Source organism: Schistocerca cancellata, chromosome 1, assembly GCF_023864275.1.
Source record: "Schistocerca cancellata isolate TAMUIC-IGC-003103 chromosome 1, iqSchCanc2.1, whole genome shotgun sequence".
Classification (NCBI taxonomy): Eukaryota; Metazoa; Arthropoda; class Insecta; order Orthoptera; family Acrididae; genus Schistocerca; species Schistocerca cancellata.
In genome coordinates this window covers 382,335,261-382,361,603 of record NC_064626.1, presented here as the reverse complement: position 1 = coordinate 382,361,603, position 26,343 = coordinate 382,335,261, and the positions used below count along the sequence as shown (strand labels likewise).

At 38.8% G+C, this 26,343-nt stretch overlaps 1 protein-coding gene across 1 annotated transcript in view; it reads left to right on the top strand.

Annotated features, from left to right (window-relative positions):
* Positions 1 to 26,343, top strand: part of LOC126175208 (N-terminal kinase-like protein) — a 119,724-nt gene that overhangs the window by 25,137 nt on the left and 68,244 nt on the right. Inside the window, exons 5-7 of the mRNA XM_049921832.1 lie at positions 17,456 to 17,546; positions 20,575 to 20,889; positions 21,723 to 21,846. Coding sequence (XP_049777789.1) covers positions 17,456 to 17,546; positions 20,575 to 20,889; positions 21,723 to 21,846 — 530 coding nt within the window. The remainder of the gene's footprint in view (positions 1 to 17,455; positions 17,547 to 20,574; positions 20,890 to 21,722; positions 21,847 to 26,343) is intronic.

Sequence of the window (26,343 nt, the reverse complement as noted above, 5' to 3'; positions counted from 1 at the left end):
TTCCATAATACTTTTACATCTATTGTATTATGAACATGCTTGTAAATTGATGGATGAATGGATAAAGCTATCTTTGCTCTCCTAACCCTCTTTTTTTTTTTTTTTTTTTTTTTTTTTTTTTTTTTTTTTTTTTTTTTTTGAGAGTTGGGTGGAAGGACTGAACCAGAGACTTCGAAGATTCTGTGGCAAGCTACGTTGCAACTTCCTGGACTTGCACCATAGGGTTGAGAACTACAGGGTTCCCTTATGAGTCGGGTGTGCACTACACTTCAGAGGCTGCTTCTCAGGCAGCTGACCGTTTGTGTGGGGGGGGGGGGGGGGGGGGGGCACACAAGGGGTTTTTATTTTTTTTAGATTAGGTGACTGTCCGTCCAGTCCAGGGGGAGATTGAAAGAAATGCCTCCCACAGGTGAGAGTATTAAAATCCTAGCCGTAAATTGCCGAAGCATTCACAACAAAGTGCCAGTTTGAAGAGCTCATGAAAAACAGTGAAGCTCACATAATACTAGGTACAGAAAGCTGGTTCAAACTTGATATTGATAGCAGTGAGATTTTTGAGGAAAATTTAAACATATATCAAAAGGATAGGTTGGTGGAGAATGGAAGTGATGTATTTATTGCAGTGGACAAAGACCTCAAAGCCACCAAGGTAGAAATTGAAGCTGCATGCAAGACGTTTTGGGCAAGACTCAATATCAGGGTGGGCATAAAATGATTATTGGATCCTTCAGTCGCCCACCAGACTCATGTCCTGATGTAACTGAAAAATTTAGAGAGAACTTCAGTTCACTTGTACATAAGTTCCTCATCATAGTGTAATTATTGGAGGAGACTTTAATCATACAGCAATTAATTGGGAAAATTACAGTTTTGTTAGTGGTTAATGTGATAGACATCCTGTGAAACTTCACTAAATGCCTTCTCTGAAAACTACCTAGAACAGGTAGTTAGAAACCCCACTCATGATGGAAATATATTGGATCTAATGGCAACAAATAGACCTAGCCTCTTTGAGGATATCCACATTGAAACTGGAAGCAGTCACCATGATGCGGTTGTGGCAACAATCATTACCAAAGAACAAAGGACAACTAAAACAAGTATATTATGTACACTTTCAGCTCAGGACAGGAGCATGTCGAGGAACTCTGGCCCAAATTTAAAAGAATAGCTGACCATGCACTGGATAGATATGTACCCAGTAGAACAGCTCATGATGGTTGGGAACCTTCGTGGTGTACAGTCACTGTAAAGAAACTTCCAAAGAAACAGAGATTACTGCATAATATGTGTGAAACAAAGCATAGGGCTATAGATAGAGATGCTGAATGACATGCATTTGGCTGTCGAGAGCAATGCGTGAAGCCTTCAGTGACTACTGTAGCAGTATATTGTCAAGTGATCATTCACTTTCGCTTTAAATGATTACTCTAGAAATGTACTACAACCCCATAAGTATTGTTCACACAGGGATCGTGCAGATAAGATTAAAATAATTACTGCATATATAGAGGCATTCAGTCATTCTTCCCATGCTCCCCACGTGAATGGAATTGGAAGAAACCCTAGTAACTGGTACAATGTGACATACATTCTGCCATTCACCTCATGGTGGTTTGCAGAGTGTAGATGTAGATGTAGGTAATGCATGCTGGAAGTTTTCTTTGTTGCCAGTGTGTTATTATTGCAAACTACCAGGTGTTATCACAATCTGTTCCAGGTTGAGAGTTTCATGTACACAATCTGTGGCCAAGGCCAGTCTTTGTTGATGAATTTAGTTTAGTAAGTGTTTCAAACAATAGTAAATATAACTACAGTTTTTTCTTGTCGGTTCTCTCTCTAGTTACATTCTGCCCACCACGAATTTCTCTTCTGTGCCAACCTCTTCATCTCAGAGTAGCAATTGAACCCAGTGTCCTCAATTGTTTGTTGGATATAATCCAATCTCTGTCTTCTCTTACAGTTTTTACCCCCTACAGGTTCCTCTTGTACCATTGAAGTACATGTCCTATCATTGTGTACCTTCACCTTGTCAATTTTTTCCATATGTTCATTTACTCAATGATATTGTGGAGAATCTCATCACCTCCTATCTCATCAGTCTATCTAATTTTCAACATCATCATTCCGTATTGTCACATGTCAAACTCTTCAATTCTCTTCTTTTCCAGTTTTCTCACAGTCCATAAGTCACTACCATACAATGCTGTGCTCCAAACATACATTCTCAGTAATTTCTTCCTCAAACTAAGACCTCTGTTTGTTACTAGTAAACTTTTTTTAGCCAGTAATGTCCTATTTATGTCATCCTTGCTTCTTCCATCATGTGCTATTTTGCTTCCAAGGTAGAATAATTCCTTCTCTTCATATTCTTTGTGATTACTAGTTTTGATGTTAGCTTCATTGTTAATGTCATTTCTGCAATTCCTCATTACTTTTGTGCACCGTTGGTTCACTCTCAGACCCTGCTCTGTGCTCATTAGACTGTTCATGCCATTGAATGGACCCTGTAATTCTTCTTCACTTGCATTCCTCTTGAATTTTAGTCCCACTCTTGAACCTTTCTTTTATTTCTGTCATTGCTCTTCAATGTATAGGATGAACAATAGGAGCAAAAGACCACATCCCTTCTTACACACTTTTAAACCTGTATTATGTGAGGATACTGGATTGAAAAGTGAGCATCAAGCCACGAAATCCCAGACCTTGGAACTTATTGACAACACAACTGTTCAGGTTTGGGCTCTCCTCATATTATGAATGCCCTAACAGACATTTCCCTGGTGGCATGAAGAGTAAACACGAAGCATCCATTCGAGAGGCTGCATTGAATTGAGGCATCTGACATTTGTGCGTAGTCTGGGTCATCGAATGTTTATGTAGTGTAAATTGTTGCACATGTGTGTTGTTTCTATTAAATATGTTAAACAGTTTTGTTTCATAATTGATGTGTACAATAATAATAAAACTCCCAATTTTTGTTTAATTTTGAACATCTTGCATCGTCTTGCATTGCTGAATGCTTTCTCTTTACAGATAAATCCTTGAAAGTGTCTTTGTTTATGTAAAGTCCTGCTTCCAGTATCAAGAGCAAAGTCAGAAGTACCTCCCTGGTACCTCCACCTTTCCAAAAGCAAACTGATTCTCATCTGACAAGTCCTCAGTTTCTTTTCCATTCTTCTGTAAATTATTCTTGTCAGCAACTTGTAAGATGATCTGTTAAGCTAATTGTGCAACAGTTCTCATATTTATCAGATCATACACTCTTCACAGTTGCTTGGATGATGATGATGATGATGATGATGATGTGGTCGTCAGTCCTGAGACTGGTTTGATGCAGCTCTCCATGCTCCTGATAATGATGATATTTTTCTGAAAGTCTGATGCTATGTCTCCTGTCTTATAGATCCTAAACACCAACTTGAACAGTTGTTTGGTTGCAACATCCCATAATGAGTTTAGAAATTCTGCTTATTTTATCACAAGTGTTCCAAACCTCAGTTAAACTGTTATTCTACTACTGGATCCCCTGTTTTTTTCCATATTGTCTCCCATTTCATCTTCAATTACATAATCAGACGAGTTCTCACCCTCATAGAGGCCTTAAATCTACTTTTCCCCCGTCTGCTCACTCCTCTGCATAAAACAGTGGAATTCACATTGCACTCTCAACATTGACACCCTTGCTTTTAATTTCACCAACAGTTGTTTAGATCATTGTGTATGCATAATCAGTCCTTCTGACAACCATTTCTTCACATTATTCCTGCAGCCATTTTGGCATGGCTTCCTTGCGCATGCTGTTTATTTGATTCCTAAGTGGTTTATGGTATTGTAGTCCTACCTTTCCATGAACATTTTTGTACTTCATTCTTTCATCGTTCAATTGCATCATTCCTCACTACTTTAATATCCCACTTTTTTCCACAGTAATTCTTACAGACAGTTCTCTTAAACGTTAATCTACTCTTCATCATAACTAAATTATGATCTGAGTCCATATCTGCTCCTTGGTATGCCTTTCAATCCAGTATACGATTTCGTAATCTGTCTGACAATGATGTAATCCCACTGTGATCGTCTCATGTCTCTGGATCTTTCCCAAGTATACTGTGCCTTCTTGTGATTTTTGAACAGTATATTCACTATTATTAGTTCAAATGTATTGCAGAACTCAGTTATTAGTCTTTCTATTCACTATTATTAGTTCAGATTTATTGCAGAACTCGATTAGTCTTTCTCCTATCCCATTCCTACTATAAAGCCGATATTCTTCCGTAACTTGCTCTTCTATTCCTTCCCTTACCATCACCCAGTCCCCCACGGTTATTTTAGATTATCATCTAATATTAACTTTATATACTGATTTACCTGTTTAATGTCCATCTCTCTCTCTCTCTCTCTCTCTCTCTCTCTCTCTCTCTCTGATCAGCTGGAACATAATGACCACCGACGTACTATCAATATAAACCTTTCCAAACAGTGTCACCTGGTGAGGAATGAATGCTATCAGACAACCGCATAGTGAATGCAGTATCATTGACAGTACTGTCCATGTGTAGAATAAGGGAGTCACACAATCTACCTGAGTTTGACTGAGGGCAGGCTGGACACAAACATTTCGAAAACTGCACGACTTGTCGGGTGTTCAAGGAGTGCTGTGGTGAGTGTTGTGAACACATGTCGAAACCAAGGTAAAAGCGCTTCTAGACTTCTTGTGGTTGGGTGGCCATCCTTCATTACATTAGTTGGACATCGTAGACTGGGCAGACTGATAAAAAAGGACAGGTTAACCGTGGTGGAACTAACACCAGACTTTAATACTGGACATAGTATGAGGTTGGTTTGAAAAGTTCTCGGAATCACCATGCGAAGTCAGCGTTAGTGCAGTGAGTTGTTCACATGATATTCATGGGACTGTTGCCTGTAAACACATACCATGTCAGTGCTCTTGGAAGAGAGCTGTGGTGGTGATGTGGCTCTGTTGTTGTTCCTGCGTAGTGATTTGCGAAGATGGAAAATATCGAGATTCAAGCAGTGATTAAGTACTTCGTAAAGAAAGATACGAAAGCATGGGACATTTATGCCGATTTCCAGAATACACTGGGGTACTCTGCTCCTTCATATTCAACTGTTTCCAGGTGGACAAATGAATTTAAATTTGGTCGGGTGAGTTTAGATGATGATCCCCACAGTGGTCGGCCAAGACGTGTCACTACTTCAGAAATCATTGCAAAAGTACAAAAAATGGTTATTGAGGATCACCAATTGAAAGGGTATATCACATTTTAACTGAAGTATTAGAAATGAAGAAATTATCCGCAAGATGGGTGCCGTGACTCTTGACACTGGATCAAGAACACACGACAATGGACATATCGGAACAATGTTTGACCCATTTTAGGAGAAAGAAACAAGATTTGTTGCTCCGGTTTGTGACCACAGATGAAACTTGGGTGCACTACTATACCCCAGAGACAAAACAACAGTCAAAGCAGTGGAAACATGCTGATTCTCCACCACCAAAGAAAGCAAAGACAGTTCCTTCGGCGGGAAAGGGCTTAGTATCTGTGTTCTGGGATGCAATGGAGATTCTGTTTGTAGATTATCTCCATACTGGACAAACAATTACTGGAGAATATTAAGCTAACCTCCTGGACAAATTGCAACAAAAGATACGCAAAAAAAAATGCCATGTTTAGCACGGAAGAAAGTAATCTTCCATCAAGACTGTGCACACGTGCCGTCGCCATGGCAAAATTACATGAACTAAGGTATGAATTGTTGCCACACCTACCTTATTCACCTGACATGGCTCCGTCAGACTTCCATGTCTTCCCAAAACTGAAAATTTTTCTAGATGGACAAAGATTCACTTCAAACGAAGAATTGATAGTCAGAGTTGACAACATTTTGCAGGCTGGGAGGAAATCATGGAACTGAGCATGACATCAGAACTTATCACCCCTTCACCCAAATTTATAGGAATTAGGTGACACATTGTCACTTCCATGCCATGACACATTGCCGCTGTTATCCATGCCAAAGATGGACATACCTGCTATTAGGTAGGTAGTCATATTGTTCTGACTGATCAGTGTATGTGAGAACAATTGTTTTTGGTGCTGGTTTGCTGTCAGTTCTGATATTTGGCCTTGTCAATGAACTGTTCACTGTTATTTGCTTTCTACCTACATATTTATTCTAACAAAACCTAATCCTGACACACCACTTTCTGCTGCTTTATATTACCCTACAGTTGTCTGACCAGAAATCTTTTACTTCTTTCCATTTCATTTCACTGACCCCCGGTTATCTAGATTGAGCATTTTTGTTTCCCTTTTCAGATTACCTATTTTCCCTATCATGTTCAAACTTCTGACATTCCGTGCTCCAACTCGTAGAATGTTATTTTTTCATTGTTTGTTCAGTTTTCTCATGGTTACTTCCCCCTTGGCAGTCCTCTCCTAGATATCCGAATGGGGACCACACTCTGATTAAAGCTACTTTGTGATTGACACATTGCAGTGGTGGGGATCAGTGCTGCCGGTGCACTGCCAGCCATGCTTCACAAGGCACTGCACATAGTTACAAAACAGACAAGACAGCAAACATATGGTGCTCGAGAAAGACTTAAGATTGGATGGCAGTTAGCCACTTCCACTCGATTTGCTGAAACATTAATTACAGAGTATCAGACTGTGGAATCTTTAATCTGTGACAAAATGATGACTGCTTTTCAGTTACAAGCCATGTGTCCTGTGTATACACATCGGTGTCTTTAATGTAGCAGTTTCCATTGCCATCTGCATCTTTGTGTGTTGATCATTGTTGCTTCTTCCACCTTTTAGTGGTAGTTTTCCACCTCATGTGAAGAGGTTCACCTGAAACTCTGTCTGCCTCTCTGCTCTTTTTGATAAGGTCGTTGGCAGAATGAAGGTGGCTTCTTATAGCAGGATTCTCGAACATATTCTCAGTTTGAATATAATTAATCCTTGAGACAGAGAAGTTGCTGTCCATGCATGAGCACGGCTTTAGAAAGCATCGCTCGTGCGAAACGCAACTCGCCCTTTTTTCACATGATATCTTGCGAACCATGGTTGAAGGGTATCAGATGGATGCCATATTCCTTGACTTGCGGAATGCGTTTGACTCGGTGCCCCAATGCAGACTCCTAACTAAGGTACGAGCATATGGGATTGGTTCCCAAGTATGTGAGTGGCTCGAAGACTTCTTAAGTAATAGAACCCAGTACGTTGTCCTCGATGATGAGTGTTCATCGGAGGTGAGGGTATCATCTGGAGTGCCCCAGGGAAGTGTGGTAGGTCCGCTGTTGTTTTCTATCTACATAAATGATCTTTTGGATAGGGTGGATAGCAATGTGCGGCTGTTTGCTGATGATGCTGTGATGTACGGGAAGGTGTCGTCATTGAGTGACTGTAGGAGGATACAAGATGACTTGGACAGGATCTGTGATTGGCTTAAAGGATGGCAGCTAACTCTAAATATAGATAAATGTAAATTAATGCAGATGAATAGGAAGGAGAATCCTGTAATGTTTGAATACTCCATTAGTAGTGTAGTGCTTGACACAGTCACGTCGATTAAATATTTGGGCGTAACATTGCAGAATGATATGAAGTGGGACAAGCATGTAATGGCAGTTGTGGGGAAGGCAGATAGTCGTCTTTGGTTCATTGGTAGAATTTTGGGAAGATGTGGTTCATCTGTAAAGGAGACCGCTTATAAAATACTAATACGACCTTTTCTTGAGTACTGTTTGAGTGTTTGGGATCCCTATCAGGTTGGATTGAGGGAGGACATAGAAGCAATTCAGAGGCGGGCTGCTAGTTTTGTTAGTGGTAGGTTTGATCATTACGCGAGTGTTACGGAAATGCTTCAGGAACTCGGGTGAGAGTCTCTAGAGGAAAGGAGGCGTTCTTTTCATGAATTGCTACTGAGGAAATTTAGAGAACCAGCATTTGAGGCCGCCTGCAGTATAATTTTACTGCCGCCAACTTACATTTCGTGGAAAGACCACAAAGATAAGGTAAGAGAGATTAGGGCTCATATAGAGGCATATAGGTAGTCATTTTTCCCTCGTTCTGTTTGGGAATGGAACAGGGAGAGAAGATGCTAGTTGTGGTACGAGGTACCCTCCGCCCCGCACCGTATGGTGGATTGCGGAGTATGTATGTAGATGCAGGTGTAGACGTAGAAGTCTTTGGCCAGCATTGCTGATGACTTTTTACATAAAATGACACAAAGAAATTGGTGCACGTAGCAATACTAACAAGCCTAAAATAAACTGACCGAGTGGCCTTCATGTTTTGAATTTATATCAACTCTCAATCAGGAGTATCTCATCTTGTCCTGTTTGTCCAGAAGATGGTATAAGTACAGGGTTAAACCAATTTCTGTGTGACACACAGTACAAGCAAAGTAATGCGCTATGCGTATATGAGTTGCTTTCAACAACGTTTTGGAACTGCATATATGTACAGTCCCTCTCTCCCTTAACAACCACACCATCTTTATATGAACCAGTTGCCCTATTACTCAATTTTAAAGGTTCATAGCATGTGTTGGAGTTGGAACTGGTGGTGGTGGTGGTGGTGGTGGTGGTGGTGGTGGTGGTGGAGGAGGAGGAGGAGGAGCTATGCAGGTAGTTGGGGCTTCTGAAGCCAAGGAAAGACCAACCCATCTGTCTCTTTGTGAATTTAACAGAACACTGTAGGTTGCCAACTGAAGAACCAACAGCTTGTAATGTATATCAGTGAACTAGATTTGAAATGGTCATTCTCACAGGTATTCTCATGTAGTGCTACTTGTTGGGAGCAAATAGTCCCAACTTCCAAATATGAGGGGGAAGTAGTTCAAGGGTGAATGATTTTCAATATAAATATTGTATTTTGAGTGTGTTGCTACAGTTGCCTTAGACTGCAGAGTGTGTGTGTGTGTGTGTGTGTGTGTGTGTGTGTGTGTGTGTGTGTGTGTGTGTGTGTCGCCGCGCGCGCGCGCGCGCGCGCGCGTGTGTGTGTGTGTGTGTGTGTGTGTGTGTGTGCGCGTGCGCGTACGCACGAATGCTCCGTGTGCGTGATCTATTTTTGACAAAGGCCTTAAGGGGCCAAAAGCTTTATTTGGAACAGTCGTTTTGTTGTGCCTATCTGTGACTCAGCATCTCCCCTATATGGGGAGCTTTTCATAATGTTGTTACATTCCATCCTGGATTTTCCATGTTTGATATTCTGAGAATGTGTTTACTGATGCTAGTAATTTGGCTCACATGCAGTTCAGAATAAAACATCTGTTTGCCAACACAGTTGAAAATTCATGGTCATATATCCCAAGTGGTAACTTTGGGCAAACTGGATACACAAACATTGTATCCGCTTCTTTACCTTAAGGCACTGAAAGACTTTGCCACTATGAGACTTGAATACAGGAATATAATTACTGAAAAACACAAGAAAGTTCCGACATTGTCTAGTTCAGTAAAATTCTAGAGATGAACTAGCAAGTACCTCAGCCATGCTCATTTATAACCGAGATTTGCTAAGTAAAAATGGCTCCTACTTCGGACCGTAATATTCCCCTCACCAGTCTCTGTAATGTGATACTGTGAATAAGAGCCATACTGTAGCCATACTGCAACTTCAAAAACACAACTGGGGGTAGTCCAAGCAGCTGTTGTGTTTCCTGTTGCCATTAGCAACATTTGTTGCAGTGCTTGTTATAGTCAGTGATGACATATTGAGTTTCAGTGATACATTTGACAGCTTTTACCTGATCTGCATTGAACAGTTGTAACTATTTGAAAATTACTGTCTTTTAAAAAAATACTGACTATCTTATTTTAGAAAATCTTGCTAATATGCCTTCACCGTCCTTGCTCAATATGAAATAATAATTTAGACTGAAAAATTAACCACTTCTGAAACTTTCAGTGAATAATGTGTACAGCCCACTCGGTTGTGACTGATTGGCTGTGTACAGCATTTATTGAAAGTTTTGGATGCTGCCTTGTTCAAAATTGTGGGATTTCTGAAACTCTTACTTTAACACACTGTTTCAGTCCACACTGGTCCAAAATATATACTACATCTCCTCCTCCTCCTCCTCCTCCTCCTCCTCCTCCTATTTGAAGAAGTGAGTGTTATCCCATCCCAAAACTAAGCGAATTTAACCCTTTCACTACAACAAACATGCTCTCTACATACTGTGCTGAGGCGGCTTTTGTTATGGCTTTACTACTCGCCAAATGCTGGTGCCTGCAGTGAGAGACGGTGTTCTGGCTGATATGAAATACTTATCATCCGAGTTTTTGAAGACTGTGAGGTGAAAAAAATTGATTTTGCGTCTCTTAGTCTGATCTCTTCATTCAATAAAGAACTGAATTTCTTCTCGTTATCCATCATATATAGCACTGCGCTGCATCAAATTAAGTAAAACATTGTCTGTGCTGAGAGATGCTGTTCCAGGCGATATGAAATACTTATCCAATCTTTCAAAAACTATTAGGTGAAAAAATTTGATTTATGCTCATATTAAAGCACAAAATTTTAAAGAATGTTCAGAGGTAAAAATGCATTGTTTGAACTTTGTGCGTGGTTGATTTTAGCTCAAACGTTGCAGTGAATGAAATTTAGATTAGATATCAAAATTTTGTTTAAGATTGAGAGCAGAAGGATATTTCATATTGTTCTGAAGTTATTGGGTTTTATATCCCAAAGGTGGTCATGTGTGATGCACCCATTCACATCCTTACACATCATGCTGACATAACAATTGTCATATCTCATAAATTATTCAAGATATCAAAACGAGTTTTCTTCTTCTTCTTCTTCTTCTTCTTCTTCTTCTTCTTCTTCTTTTTTCCAAAGATGGCATGCAATGAGGAAAATGGATAATATGTTGTATGATAAAGACTCGAAACTTCTTTATTCATCGTGATATGGAAGTATCTCATCCGTAGTTGTGAGAAATCGGCTGCTTAGGACACAGTCAGATGACCATAGTCCTACACAAAAATCCAAGCAGTGTGCATATACACATCCACAACACCTTGGGAATGGTGTAGCAGGATGTGTGTACGTGCCCACAGCAGTAAAATGGTTAACAAAATTGTCCCCTCCCTCCGCCCCCCTCCCCCCACCTCCATCTCTTCAGTGGTCATCCTATATCCTGTTTTCAGGTTTTGCTAGCCATGGCAGGTGCTCAGGTTTACTTATTTTGATGTATTCATACCACCCTTTTTGCCCCTCCCCTAATCTCTTGTCTTTTACTAGTAGGTGTTGTCTTATATCTCCATTCGCTCTTTAGTGTTAGTTCAAGGAGTAACCTCGCAAACCTCATCTCAGCTGCTTAAAATTGTCATTCGTCTCCTTTTCTTTCCAGTTTTCACTACCGTACATAAGAGTAGGCTTAGCCACCATATTATGTAGTCTGAGTGTTCTGTCTTTCCTCACAGTTGTACCAAGGTATCTTCCTACACAGTCACTTATAGCATTATATTTCTGCTTATTTAAACTACAAACAAATTAGTCATAAGATATTTAAGTGAATTTACCTGTGCTACTATTTTATTGTTTACCAGTATTTTTGCTCTTCTTGTGTGTTTCCCTTCCATTACCATTACTTTAGTTTCGTTTACAGGTAGAACCATTTGATTTTTTAAAAATGTTATTCAATTTAAATACTTTTTCTTGTAAAACACTTTCATTGTGTGCTAGAACAACTTGGTCATCTGAAAATAAAATAGCAATAATAAATTTGTTTCTTCCCACACTCATCTTCTTGGGATTCTTAGAATTCCATTCATCTAGCGCTCTAACACATACAGGATGTCCTAGGAGGAATGGTCAGAATTCATGGGTGTGGTAGGCATGGTCATTTGAAGCAAATGACTTCATGTGGACATGGTTTTCCAAGATAGAACATGTTTAATCTGCACTGTTATTTATTTCCTGCATTATTCAATACATTAAATCAAACAATAGAAACTTCATTCAACAACGTAAGAAAAGATAGATTGCTACTTACCGTAAAGAAGACAGTCACGATTAAAAGACACTCACATATAGCTTGCGGCTGCAGCCTTCATCATCATCAGTGAAGATGCGCGTGCACGTCCCCGCACACGCACACGAATGCCAGCATCCATCTGGAGGGTGTGGGAAGCGGAAGGGGAAGTGGAAGCGATAGTAGTGTACAGGTGGGGAGAGAGAGAGAGAGGCGGATGCTGTCTGGTGGAGTGCGCAGGGACTAGACTGCCAACAGATGCACTGTCAGGAAATTGTGGGGCAGGGCAGTGGGGAAAAAAGGAACAAAGGAGAGGAGTGGTGAAAGACGAGTGGATGCATTGACAGAGGGCTGCAAATAAATCGGGTGGGAGATGAGAATGGGGAGGAGCTGGTAGGACAGAGAGATTGGAAACTGTTGGGTGGAGGGTGTGGGGACAGGCCTTCACAGACATGGACTGTCCTCCCAGACCTATTTTGTGAACAGATCTCCCATACCATTTCATCTCACAGCCCCAATCCTCCCACCACCCCCAAAAACTAGCCACAAAGGAGTATCCCCTTCGTCACCCAGTATCACCCCGGACTGGAACAACTGAACGACTTCCTTCCCTAAGGCTTTGATTACCTATCGTAGTGCCCAGAAATGAGAGACATCCTAACCAATATACTTCCCACCTCTTCTAAAGAGCCACTCCCAAGCCCTTGCCACAAGAATCATATCCCTGTGGAAGACCTAGGTGCAAGACCTGCCTAGTCCACCCACCCGGCACTTCAGAGTCCAATCCGGTCACAGGTTTATCCTATCCCATCAGGGGCCATGCCACCTGTGAAAGCAGCCTTGTCATTTACCAGCTCTGCTGCAATCATTGCACAGCTTTATATAGGTAAGACTACCACCCAGTTGTCCATCAGGATGAACGGCGATCGCCAAACTGTGGTCAAGAGCAAAGTAGACCACCTTGTGGGACAACATGCAGCTGAACATAACACACCTGATTTCGATGGTTACTTCACTACCCGAGCCATCTGGACCCTTCCCCCACCACAAGCTTTTCTTAACTGTGCAGATGGGATTAATGCTTGCAATACATTCTCCGTTCCCGTAATTATCACGGCCTCAACCTACAAACATACTGTCTCCACACCGTCTACCCAACAGTTTCCACTCCCGTCTATCCTATCATCCCATCCCCATTCTTTCCTGTCAGTCTGTTTATTTGCAGCCCTCTGCCACTGCATCCACCTGTCTTTCCACACTTCCCTCCTTTTTTGTTTCTTTTCTTCCCCACCTCCCCACCCCACAACTTCCTGATGCTGCGCCTGTTGACGATGTGGCTCCTGCACAGTCCCCCAGATAGTGTCCATCTCTCTCCCCACCCATGCACTACTTTCCCTTTCCCTTTCCCTTTCCCTTCCCCTTCCCCACCCCACCAGTTTGCTGCTTGCATCCCACTTGATGTTGCATTCTAACCCAAGATGCTGGAGTTGGCTGTTGTGTGTGCTGGAGTTGGCGTTCATGTGTACATGAAGTGTGCATGCGCGCGCGCGCGTGTGTGTGTGTGTGTGTGTGTGTGTGTGTGTGTGTGTGTGTGTGTGTTTACGGATCAAGGCTCTGGCTGAAAGCTATATGTGAGTGTCTTTTAATCGTGCCTGTCTGCAACATGATGTGTCTCCTTTATTGAATACATTGTCAGGTTTGCACCAGTGCAACAATTAGTGAACATTACTGCGTACATTTTATAACATATCTGTTGAAAAATATGTATTTCTAACACATTCACCTCTAAATATTATCATATATGTCACATTGCAGCTGTTAAACAGTTCACAATGAGTGTATGGCATAACCTTTTGTGGTGCTTGTCTGAGTGCCTGTACACATTCCCTAATTAGGGCAACAGTATATATGATGTAACCAAGTAGTATGGCTATCTTGGTGGACAGTTAATTGTACTATCATGACCAATCCAGTAATTAGGGTAAGATGCACACATGTGCACCACTAGCCACAAACAAATATACATTAAAATTTGTTCTGTTTTGGAAACCATTCAGTAATGGACATACATAAGTTTTGCTTATCCTCGAATATTGACTATTCATCCAGGAACACCTTGTATGTCATAAAGGCTGTTGAGGAACCACACTCTTGTTTTAGTCCCAGGTTTACAGTGAGGAACTCTTTGTTTGAGCTAATTTTTAGTGTTATTGTATAGTGATTGACTGGCATTCATTAAATTTAGGGATACATTGTGGTCAGTGAGTATTTCTCATAATTTCATCATACCTACCATATTATAGGCTTTCTCCTAGTCTAGAAAGAACAGAAATAGTGGCTTGTTTAACTCTTATTTTCTTTTCTGACAGTGGTTTTAAACCAAATGTTGTATCTGTGCAGGACCTGCCTTTATGAAAGCTGCATTACTCCTGTAATTTGAGCATTCTCTTTTTTATGTCCTTGTATATACTTACATTTCGTACTACCGTCCATCCCTCTAGAATGTTTTTTCCATATACTCAGTTAATATCATCACTGATCAGTTGTATAATGAGTAGGGCAAACACACACTTATTTCTTGCAGTGATAGTTTTTGTACAATCTTCAAATACCTTGGGTGATCATTTATTAATTTTAATCTTTGTGTCTTCCTGTGTTATGTAGAACAACTGATGATACAGATTATATATTGTGAAATTCTGCATAGGGACACTAAATCAGTTATTTGTCCACTTAATTTTTGTGAGGGTATTAAAATGTGAGCACATCATTTATTATTGAAAAAAATAGTTGTATGAAAATATGTTTACACATTTTGCTTAGCAATTTGTGGTGGTGGACTCTATGCCCACTTCCTTGTATCCTAGAAAGTAAAATACTAAATTGAGCAGGCAACTAGTTTACCATTTGCTCCAATCTTAATGAAATTTAAATGTTTCATCCAAACCTTTTCCTATGATATTCTAAATTAATCACATTTTCTCATCCATATGAGCTTATTCATGGATCACAATAAATGGAGTAAATAATTACCAACAATGTAAAAGCCAGGAGGGAATAATGACAGTATTATGAGAAGTATAGGTTACTACTCACCATATAATGGAAATGTTGAGTCAGAGACAGGCTAAACAGAAAGACTGCAAACAAGTAAACTTTTGGCCAAAAAGCCTTCTTCTGAATTAGGCAACACACACACACACACACACACACACACACACACACACACAAAACCTTACTTATGTATTCATGCAAATGCCACTCACACACACATTACCACTTTCCCTGGCCTCGGCAGCCAGAGACAGTGCTTGTGTGTGTGAGAGTGGCATTTACATATGTGTGTGTGTTTTTTGCCTAATTCAGAAGAAAGCTTTTTGGCTGAAAGCTTACTTGTTTAGAAGCCTTTTTGTTGTGCCTGAATGCGACTCAGCATTTCCACTCTGTGGTGAGCATCAATCTAACCTTTTCATAGAGTTATCATAAATAATTACAGTTTTTTTGGAAAATGCATATCTATGTTGATATTAATTAGGATACTCTTCAGGCAGTATTGGCTGTAATACAGAAATGTGTGTTCTTGTTAAATCAGCAATAATGGCTAATTTCAGTGGTGTGTGAACAAGTAAATTTCTTATATGTAAATACAGCTAGATATACACTTCCACTGATAAACAGTCATAGAATTTCACTGACCTCTTTCCAAACACTCAACAAACTGACATCACAACACAGTTGTTCCAATAACGAAACATTTTTACCATCAGGTGTTTTGAAGCCAGAAAACAGATATTGTTATATACACTGACGGGGAAAATAAACCCCAATACCAAGGAACAGTTGTGCTAGTTAAATGAAAGTTGTTAGGTGTGTTTCTATATCTTAAATGTGACATTTATTGAAATTCTTCCCAGTCACATAAGAGTGGCACTACTAGTGCACTATGAGGGTGCAAATCAGATTTGCTTTAAAAACATGCTGTAATAGTTGTGAGCATTAGTTATCTTTGAGACTGCACATGGTGAGTTGATGTTAGTCAAGAAAGCCTTTAAGGTGACCAAGATGTCATTATTAGCACTGCACTGAGTTTGAATTAGGACAAGTAATTGGTCTACGACAAGCTGGATATTCCTTCTGTAATACTGTAGAAAGACTTGGCTGGAATGTTTCCCTGTACATGATTGCTGACAGCGGCATTCACGAGAATGTACCATCGCAAGAACACCAGGCTACGGATGGCCATGTGGCACTACCTAGAGGGAAGATCTTAGTGTTTGGCTTATGGCTGTGGTGCATTATGCAGCGTCCACAGCAGCAATTAGACCAGGAGTTGGCACCACAGTGACACAGTGAACTGTTACAAATCTGTTACTTCAAGGACAGCTCAGAGCCAGGTGCCCTGTAGTGTGTGTTCCACTGACCCCAAACCACCGTCATTTATGACATGAGTTGTTTCAAGTGAGAGCTCATTTGAGGGCAGGGTGGAGGTCTGTTGTGTTTTCTTATTAAAGCTGAATCTGCCTTAGCACCAGTAATGGCTGTGTGATGGTTAGAAGGCCAGTTGAGGCCTTATAACCAAACTGTCTGCATGTTAGACACACTGGACCTACACCTTGAGTTATAGTCTGGGGTGTGACTTCGCATGACAGCAGTAGCTCTCTCAAGATAACCCCACGCATCCTGACAGCAAATATGTTCATCAATCTGGTGCTTCAACGTGTTGTGCTGCCATTCATGAACAACATTTCTAGGGGTTTTTTCCAATAGGATAACACGTGCCCACATACCACTGTTGTAACCCAACATGCTCTACAGAGGGTCGATATGTTGCCTTGATGTGCTTGATCAGCATCTCTGTCTCCAGTTGACCACATGTAGGACAGCATCGGACGACAACTCCAGCGTCATCTACATACAACCTGCATTAACCATCCCTGTATTGACTGTCCCAAGTGCAACAGGCATAGAATTCTGCCCCACAGACTGACATCTCGTTCCTGTATGCTACAATACAAGCACATTTGCATGCATGCATTCAGCATTCCTTTGGTTACACTGGTTGTCAGTGTACCAGTATTTCTCATTGGCAATGGTTTTCTCACTCTTACATTAGCCTGTGACCTTGCAATGTTAATCACCTAAATATGTTACCTAGACTAATGTATTCCTGAAATTTCATTACTCTAATTATTTCTTGGTGTTAGGACTTTTTTCAGTCAGTGTAAAACAACTATATTATGAAAAGGATAGTTGCTACTCACCATAACTCAAATATGTAATTTCAGATTTTATGCAGTGCCTCATCAATAATAATAATAATGTGGAAAATGTAACAGTTTCTAAGCTTTCTGAAGCTTCCAAAAAATCAGCTTTCATGTTGTGCATCTATTTATGCTACACAAGTGGCTCTTTACTGCTTTGTTTCATGATTCAGCTCAACGGACATGTGGGGACTTGGGTGTCTCATCTGGGAAGCTTTCAATGGTTCCTTGCCTCAGCAATCTTCTCTCAAAGACCTGAACAATGTAAGTGTTAAAACAGGAAAGTTCTTTGCATATTGACTGTTACAAACATGAAATTGTTCTTCTCACTTTAATCATTTTGTGATTTATTTATCATTCTCATAACAAAGTTGATGGTAAAATATTTTTTAAGGTTTAATTTTTTTTTTTTTTTTTACTTTTTTGTGAAAGTTGCTGAATTTCATTTCAGTTTTCTTCCATTGCATCTGGAATCTAGAAATCATTTTCATGCATGCATCATTATTTCATTTACAGTCCTTTTCTGTCATAGTGATTTCACTGTTTTATTGTTTAATTTGTTGAGTAGTTTGCTAATCAAATTTTGACACCAATCATTGCTGTTCAGATATTCACATTTTGATTTCTTGCATTTTATTTTCAAACTCATCATACTTTGCTTGGAAATTACTTCCCCCAGCTTTCCCTATTTTTTCATCAATAACTCAGCGAGTTCCTGTTTAGCTTGTTCTTCTTGTTACTTTCAACCATTTTCCAATTACTGTCATATCATTGATTACTCTGTTCCATTTTCTGTTCAAACTCTCTGAATCAATTATAATGCACCATTATTTTATTTATTTACTTATTACTGGTTTGCAGCTACACTTACTAGAGTTGATACCTGCATTGTTGAACTTAGTCCTGGAATACTGATTTCATTAAACCCATTGTCTTCAAGAATGTTACTAATCTGTTATAGATTCCTCATCCCTTACATCACCCTGAGATAATTCTATTTCAGCAATTTTTGTAACATTTTCTGTTGTGGTAGTCATAATCACGTGACATTATCACTAACATACCCATTTAAATTATCAAACAAAAGTAAATGCTTGAAAGTCGTTACACTGCAGTCATTGGTGACACTTCTTTCCTAGACACTGCTGACTTCTAAAACTACATGTTCATTTTCGAAGAATTCAGTGAAACTCAATCCTGAATCCAGTGCACCTCATTCTAAGACACTTACCTCCTACATAGGCACCTACCCCATACAATTTATTTGGATGAGCCTATTAATTCTTGTACTGCAGTGTGTGGCTATTAAGGATAAGAAAAACTCGTTTTATTTTTATGGCCAATTTTATCCAAATTCGACATTAGTTTTTGCAAAATTCGGCATTATTTTTTGCCAAATTCTGTCTTACAGTCTCTCAATTTTGGCATTACTGTCTCTTGATTTTCAATTTACAGTGTTTAGAGTTTGGATTTACAGTCTCTCGATTTTGGATTTAATCTCTCTTTTTGGTGTTACAAGTCTCCCAATTTCAAAAATTTCTGATGACTTACTTTTAAGCATTGTATGTTCTTTATTTTAGTCTTATTTCATTGTTTTTACAGTGTTATATTGAAAATGAAGTAGTACCTATCAATTACATTATAGTTATTGACATCAGTCACACATTTATTTATGTTACTGAAATAAAAGAAGAAATTACATTACAATCAATTAAAAGAAAAATAAGTCTCCAGCTTGAAAGTTTTTCGAATGCTAGCAGTGCCATAACTTCAAATCTATTATCTGATACATTATGCCACAGATCCATTAATCTTTCACTAAAGTAAAGAAGCCACACAAAGTCAATGTTCACATTCCGTGCTTATAAGGACATTTGCTTTTCCACTAAATAATGAATGGATTTGCATCCCTGCAATTACTTACATATCATAGACCTCTCATTCCAGGCATAGATGATACAGTATTTGCCACGTAAGCATTAATAGAGTTAATCATTATCAGGCTGTGGGTGAAACAAGAATGTGGGGCATTCACCACAGACTTGAATGGATTAGTGGCATAAGTCTTGCTAGCCTAGTTGGAATGCATAACCCAGTGGGTTTCAGTGTTTCCTTTACCGCAGCCTAGATATTCGTCCATTCTCAAAAACTTGATGGTTTCATCACAAATACTTTTCCCACAATAATGAAGCAGTTTGACATGGACTAGGTGAATCAGTTTTATCTGATGATGTCACATTGCCTGATAGTTTTGTGAAATAAGTAGTACCAGAAACAGGAGATGAGTAATACAATGGATCAATTAAAATGCATATGTGCATAGTCTGTTATGTAAATCCAAAAACCAGCAAATACGTTACTGCAGCTTCATAAGCATGTAGATCAATGTTGTCGGCGCTCCATTTGCTTCTGTCATACAATCACAGCACACAACTTATGACTTTCTCTGCTGTTTTTGTGGCAGTAAAACTTACAGAGTTATGATGCATGTAACTCTCATCTTGTAACTTTAGTCATAAACACTATCCATAGTAACAAATCATTGGTTTTTAGGTGCATATACTTTTCTGTACTAATTGGCTTCACCTGAATTAGCAAATTACTTGCCTCAGCATGAACAGCCATCTACATTCAAGTGCAGTTAACAGGAAAATCCTTTCCATGCTGACACTAGCTTCTGTTTTGTAACAGCTTAAATGATGAAGCAAAGGTATTTTTTATCTTGTTTGCTAAACTCAAGGATAAGTTTTTTACAGTACTCATGGTGCTTCTAACATGAATAAATAATAAAATTATTAACATGTTTATGTATAACTGAAGCTATGTTTAGCATCATAGTACACTTACAAGATTCTTGCTGCCATAAGAAAAACATTCCATATTATCTTAGGTTTCGTTTCCACCTTGTCATCAGTCATTTTTCTATCTAACGCCATTAAAAAGTGATGTAATTTGGACATAAACATATTTTTTATTGAATATTTATGCATGTTATATTTGATGGTTACATTTATTAAATGTCATGTTAAAATTACATGCCTACAGTTTTCAAAACTGATAAATATAGCAGAATGAATGGAGCAGTGTGTGCAATTATGTCCATTCATTTAGTGCCTACCAACCGAATTAAAGCTTGTATAAAATGTCCTCCATTGACTAAGTCAAGTATAATATTGTCCTGATACAATATTATAGATAATAACAATAATAATACATATCCAGATACTTTGCATGATTTTCAGTTATCTTGCTTAATGGAGTCACATGACTAATATTAATATCTTATCAACAGATTCCCAAGCAGCTCAGTACTGTGTATTGTGAGCTTGTTGGAGCAAATCCTGCAAGTAGACCTAATCCAGCTGACATTATAACAAGATGTCGGAAAATTGGAGGATACTTCAAGAATGATTTAGTTGATGCACTACTCTTTCTTGAAGAAATTCAGATTAAAGAAAAAAATGAAAAGAATAGATTCTTCAGCTCAATAACATCACAGCTTGATAGCTTTCCAGAAAATGTTTGTCAACATAAGATTTTACCGCAGCTCATTACGGCATTTGAGTACGGTGATGCAGGTTCAGCTGTCCTAATGCCCATGTTTAAGGTAAGTATCCTTTATTTTTTTCTTTGGTGGATATATGGAAAGGTTTTCCACTTGTTTCATCCATAGGACATAATCTGTAGAATTGAGATTTTGTGTGGAATAGAGGTGGACTAGAGTATTACATAGATTGGGTGATGTCAGAATATCATTTTGGGAATGAGGGTAGAATGTACCTTACCCTCAGGAATGACAGGTATTCAAAGCTTTGACCCACAATGTGGAGGAATTTTTCAAGGCTTAGAGTTTTCTTTTTTGTATCCTTCTTGTTGCGTACTGCAACATCTTTTCTGTCCCATCCTTGTAGATGACTTTCCTGTCAAACTCTTTGCTCCCATTTCATCTCCTTCTCCTCTCACCTCCCCCTCCATTCACATTTTCTTTATTGCAAGTCTCCTCTTATTTTATCATTCATTTTACCTTTAATCCTTTAACAACACTCCGCAACTTAAGCTTTCAATATACTTTTTCCCTTGGCTTCTGCCTATTGTTTCTTCTCTAGATTCTATATTTCTCTACCTTTTACCATGCAATGTTTGTTTCAATGTATTGAGAGATATATTTCTTTTGAATATAAAAAGTGTCAACTTTTTTGTTATTTTCGCCAAAAATTTCACAGTTAATTACTTCATGAGAAAAAGGACAACAAAGTAAACAAATTGTGTAAGCATTATTTATTAGTTGTTTTTAGTGACTGTAAATGTTTAGAAACATAAATCGCGTCCTCTGCACTCTTTTCCTGTTCCTGCACACTTTTAAATTGCAAATCACAGTTTTATGAGAGAGAGAGAGAGAAATTTAATAATAGAACATATTTATCATGAAATCTCTTTCAGTTGGGCCGTCTCTTAGATGAAGTCGAATATCAGAAGAAAATAGTACCCTGTGTTGTTAAACTCTTCAGTTCCAATGATAGAGCAACCAGAATACGCTTATTGCAACAACTGGAACATTTCATTGGTAAGTAACAGATAATTACTGCTCTTGTGCCACTCATCCCCCCTTTTCTCCACCACGTTCCTACTACTGTGGCGGTAAACCTTGTCAGAAAAAATGAAAGCATTGTTATTCTCATCTAACTTCCAGCAATATTTAGTTTGCATTTAGTTGTTATCTGTTCCAGCTACCACCTAATATACTGATTGCTTAGAAAAATCAAATACTCAAATACCTCGTTTGGAATTGTTATCCAACATGAGCTTGTTTATGAAGTGAAAGGCACACAGTTTCTAGAGCAGTAAAGTTTAATAGGTTCAGAGCCGAATGTAATAACAACCACCCAGATGTTAAGGGTAGATTTAGTTTACAGGTGTGTACAAAGTGTTCAATGAATGGATCTGTATCATAAGGGCAGTGTGTGTTAAAAATGTGTGTGCATTTATGCATGGAGGGACATTCTGAGAAGTATCATGTAGCATTGAATGCAATGAGCTAGACAGATTTGTGCACTGCAACCAGATGAACACAGTTAAAGTGAAGGTTAAGAGTCATAGGGCAATGGAACATAATGCAAACCTCAATTTTTGTTACAAATTGTGGAAAAGGATACAGAGATACATTCATTACTGGTACAAGTGTTTGTAGTGACTACTGTAAGTAGAAAATATGCTTGGCTAGTTTACATGCTTTTAGAATGAAAAAGAATCTGGTGCGTTCATGTGGTATGTTTGTTTCCATCCAGCATGCATAACTGACATCATCAAGCAACAGATAATCTCGAAAAAATTGGTGACACTGTTTGAAGTGGATACCAGTGTAATTGAGAGTGAAGATAAGCATGTCTGGAGTCTAAGCAACAATCTGTAGAATATTTGTTGTGTAAATAAAAAATACCTTCTGTTGCTGCACTGTGTTTCATTTTCCCAGACTTATTTCACCTTTTTCACTTTAAGGTATCATCAGAGGATCTATAATGATAACAGTTTGTTTTGATATCAAACAATGGAAACTAGATTGCTGCTTGTATCCCACGTGATGCTGTATTCCAGCTCCTCGAGATGCTGGAGATGGCAGTCATGTGTGCTTTAGGTGTGTGTGTGTGTGTGTGTGTGTGTGTGTGTGTGTGTGTGTGTGTGTGTGTGTGTGTGTGTGTTTACTGATGAAGGCTGTGGCCGATAGCTATGTGTGACTGTCTTTTAATAGTGCCTGTCTGTAGCTTGTTTTGTTTTAATATGTATTATTTGTAGATTATCAAACAGTTCACTTCTTGCTTTTTATGTGAGTGATTACTAATGGTTCTTTCTGTTTTTAGTTGGCATCAGCGTTTCCTCTGATCTGGTCACATGGAGGTCACACTAGCACTCTATTTATGAAACAGAAGCACATTTTTGTGTTTTGGACATTTTTCTTCCCACTTTTCTTTTCTTCTTCTTCTTCTTCTCCTCCTCCTCCTCCTCTCTCTCTCTCTCTCTCTCTCTCTCTCTCTCTCTCTCTCTCTCTCAGTAATCACTTATTTACATAAAAAGTGAGAAGTGAACTGTTTTATAATCTATGAATAATACATATCAAAACAAAAGTGTATCGTAACTATAGCATTATAGAACCCATTGATGATGCCTTAAAGTAAAAGAAGATGAAATGTTTCAGGAAAATAAAATAAAGTGCAGCAAGAGAAGGCCTTTTTTATTTACATAACAAATATTTCTGTGCTTTCTGTGGAGGATGGCCATACAAACACACACATTAAACTATAGAATGATTTTCTTGGTAGTGGATTTAGTAATATTGTGACTGTAATTTTACATACAAATTATTTGTGGCAACCAGTCACTATTTAGGTTTTCAAATTTATTCTTTGACATTTAACCCAATTCATGAGTTTTACATCCGTATATAGAAGGCTAATTCTCTCAACCTGGGTTCTGAGTGATCTGACCAACATTCCTAACCATCCCCAACCTCTCTCTTTCCATGCCAGTGAAGGAAATAAATAGTTGTTATTCGGGTTCTTGTTGTCTTTGATTTGGACTATTTTGATACGGCTCTCCACATTAGTCCCTTACATGCAAGCCTCATCATCTCTGCCTCTTCACACACACACACACACACACACACACACACACACACACACCAGGGGTCTAATTGCTAGCAGTAGTAATCGTTTGTGCTCTGTTAAGATCACTTGTCATCTATGCCACATAAAGTAAACTTGTGATATAAAATGCCTAGATATAAACATGTTTCCTTTCTGTGAGAAATAAATACAAGATCAATAAAAGGTTAGAAGAAGGTTATTCTGCAGCCATATTATCTAATGAGTACAATGTTGGTAAGTTGACAATTAATGAATATAAAAAACAAAAGATGAGCATCAGAAATTTTATCTCCAAGTTTGATGCTACTGGCAGATCGACAAATTGTAAAATTATGAAGCTTGACATGTATATAGAACTGAAAGATGCTGTTTACAAGCAGTTTACATTAAAAGAGAACCTATCTCGGATCCTATTCCGTGTGAAAAGTAAATTAAATTTAATGAAAGTCTTGGAGTGTGATCAAATTTAAAGCAACATAGACTGAGACTTTTAAGTCAAGACATGGCATTCATGAGGCTCAAATACAAGGAGAAAAACTGCCAACTGATTCTTCAGCAGCTGAATCAGCAGCTGGTTTTTTCACAGTAAAACTAAGGGACACATTGAGGGAAGAAAATTATGCTCTCAAAAACATTTACAATACTGACAAAACTGGGCTCAATTGGAAAGCTATGCCAAGGAAAACTCTTTGCTTCATGTCTTGAGTTAGTAGCACCTGGTCCTAAAATAAATAAGGATTGTATTACTGCTTCAACTTGTGCTAATGCTACTGGTAGCCACTGATTCCCTATGCTCATCATTTGTAAAAGTAGGAGGCAACATTTTTTCAAGCACATTAATAGATCTTTGGTGCTTGTTTTTTACACCTCACAAAAGAGCACCTGGTTGGGCAGTAAGATTTTCACAGAATGGCTTATGGAAGTTGTTGTCACCTCTGTAAAAGCTCATCAGTTAAAGAATGGCAAAGAGAGAAAACATTACTGCTCCTTGACAATGCATCAACTCGTACATCATCAAAATATCCACGGGTGTGCTGCCGGTCTATAGTGTCCAACGTGCCCGTTGGACACTATAGACCGGCAGCACACCTGTGGATATTTTGATTATCAAATACGCCGGGAGAAACTCAAGAATCACAACTCGTACATCATTTGGCATCTTAAATGAAAAGGACAAGTTCATAAAAAGTTGTATTTTATTCCCTTAAAGTAAACTCCTTATTACAGCCTGTGGATCAAGGCATTATTAAAACGTTCAAATGGTATTTCAGGAAAGAATTGTTGTCTAAGTTATTCTTAAAAAGAGAAGAGGAGGGAGAAGAAAGTCTGTTGCGAAATTGTGAAAATTTTGGTTTGAAAGAAGCATCCTACATGACCACAGCGGTGTGGGTAGTGTAAAGGAACAGAATTTTAAAAACAGCCTGGAATAAAATTTTGAGTATGGCAGAAATTTGTCAAAGTCTGATTGAAAATAATGAATAGTGATGTGGCCGAAATGCTCAGTATGCTAAAAGAACACAATTGCTATGAAGGTGATGAAGAATATGTCCAATAGTGGACTGGTGTCAGTGATGCAGATCCAGAGCATCAAATCATGCAAGATCGTGAAGTTATAAACTTTGTCACTGATAAAGCTGATGCAGCCAGCATCTCATCAACTAGCGGTCCAGAAAATGAAGCTGAAAGCATAACATCTGCTTCTGAAGCATTTTTATGTTTAAATACTGCCTTGAAATAGTTTGATGCTCAATATGAAGGTGACTAGTATCAGATATGTCCTTAGAAAAGGTCTGTGCTTTTAAGCTGATAGACTTGTGTAGACAGATCAAAATTAAAGATTCTTTAAGCGTTAATTGTACATGTGTGTAATGTACATGCCAAGTTCATTTGTATTACATATTTTTTGTTCACTAGGCCCCGAAGCCTTGGTGAAAGGTATGGTTCAGTAATTCCAGTTCAGTTTGATATTGAGTGATGAGATGGGCGCTCCTTTGCAGCAACTTCTTCGGGGGGGGGGGGGGGGGGGGGGGGGGGGGGGGTTTCAGATGTGTGAGTATATGGCATGGGAGATTTGTCAGTGGACTAAGGTTTGATAGATAAGGGTTGTGCATGTGTGTGTGTGTGTGTGTGTGTGTGTGTGTGTCTGGGGGGGGGGGGGGAGTCCTTCAAATATCATCTGGTATTTTGCTGCCCAAATGGCAAAACTCTTCTACTACTTTCACTGTGTCATTTCCTCATTAATTCTGTCATCATTGCCTGATGTAATTAAACTGCCCTTCATTACACTTGTTTTACATTTGTTGATATTCATTTTATAATCTCTTTTGTTGTGGGAAGATCAATTTGGGTTCCAGAGAAATGTAGGAAAGCACTAGGTGATATTGACTCAGACTTGTATTGGAGGACAGATTGAGGAAATCCAA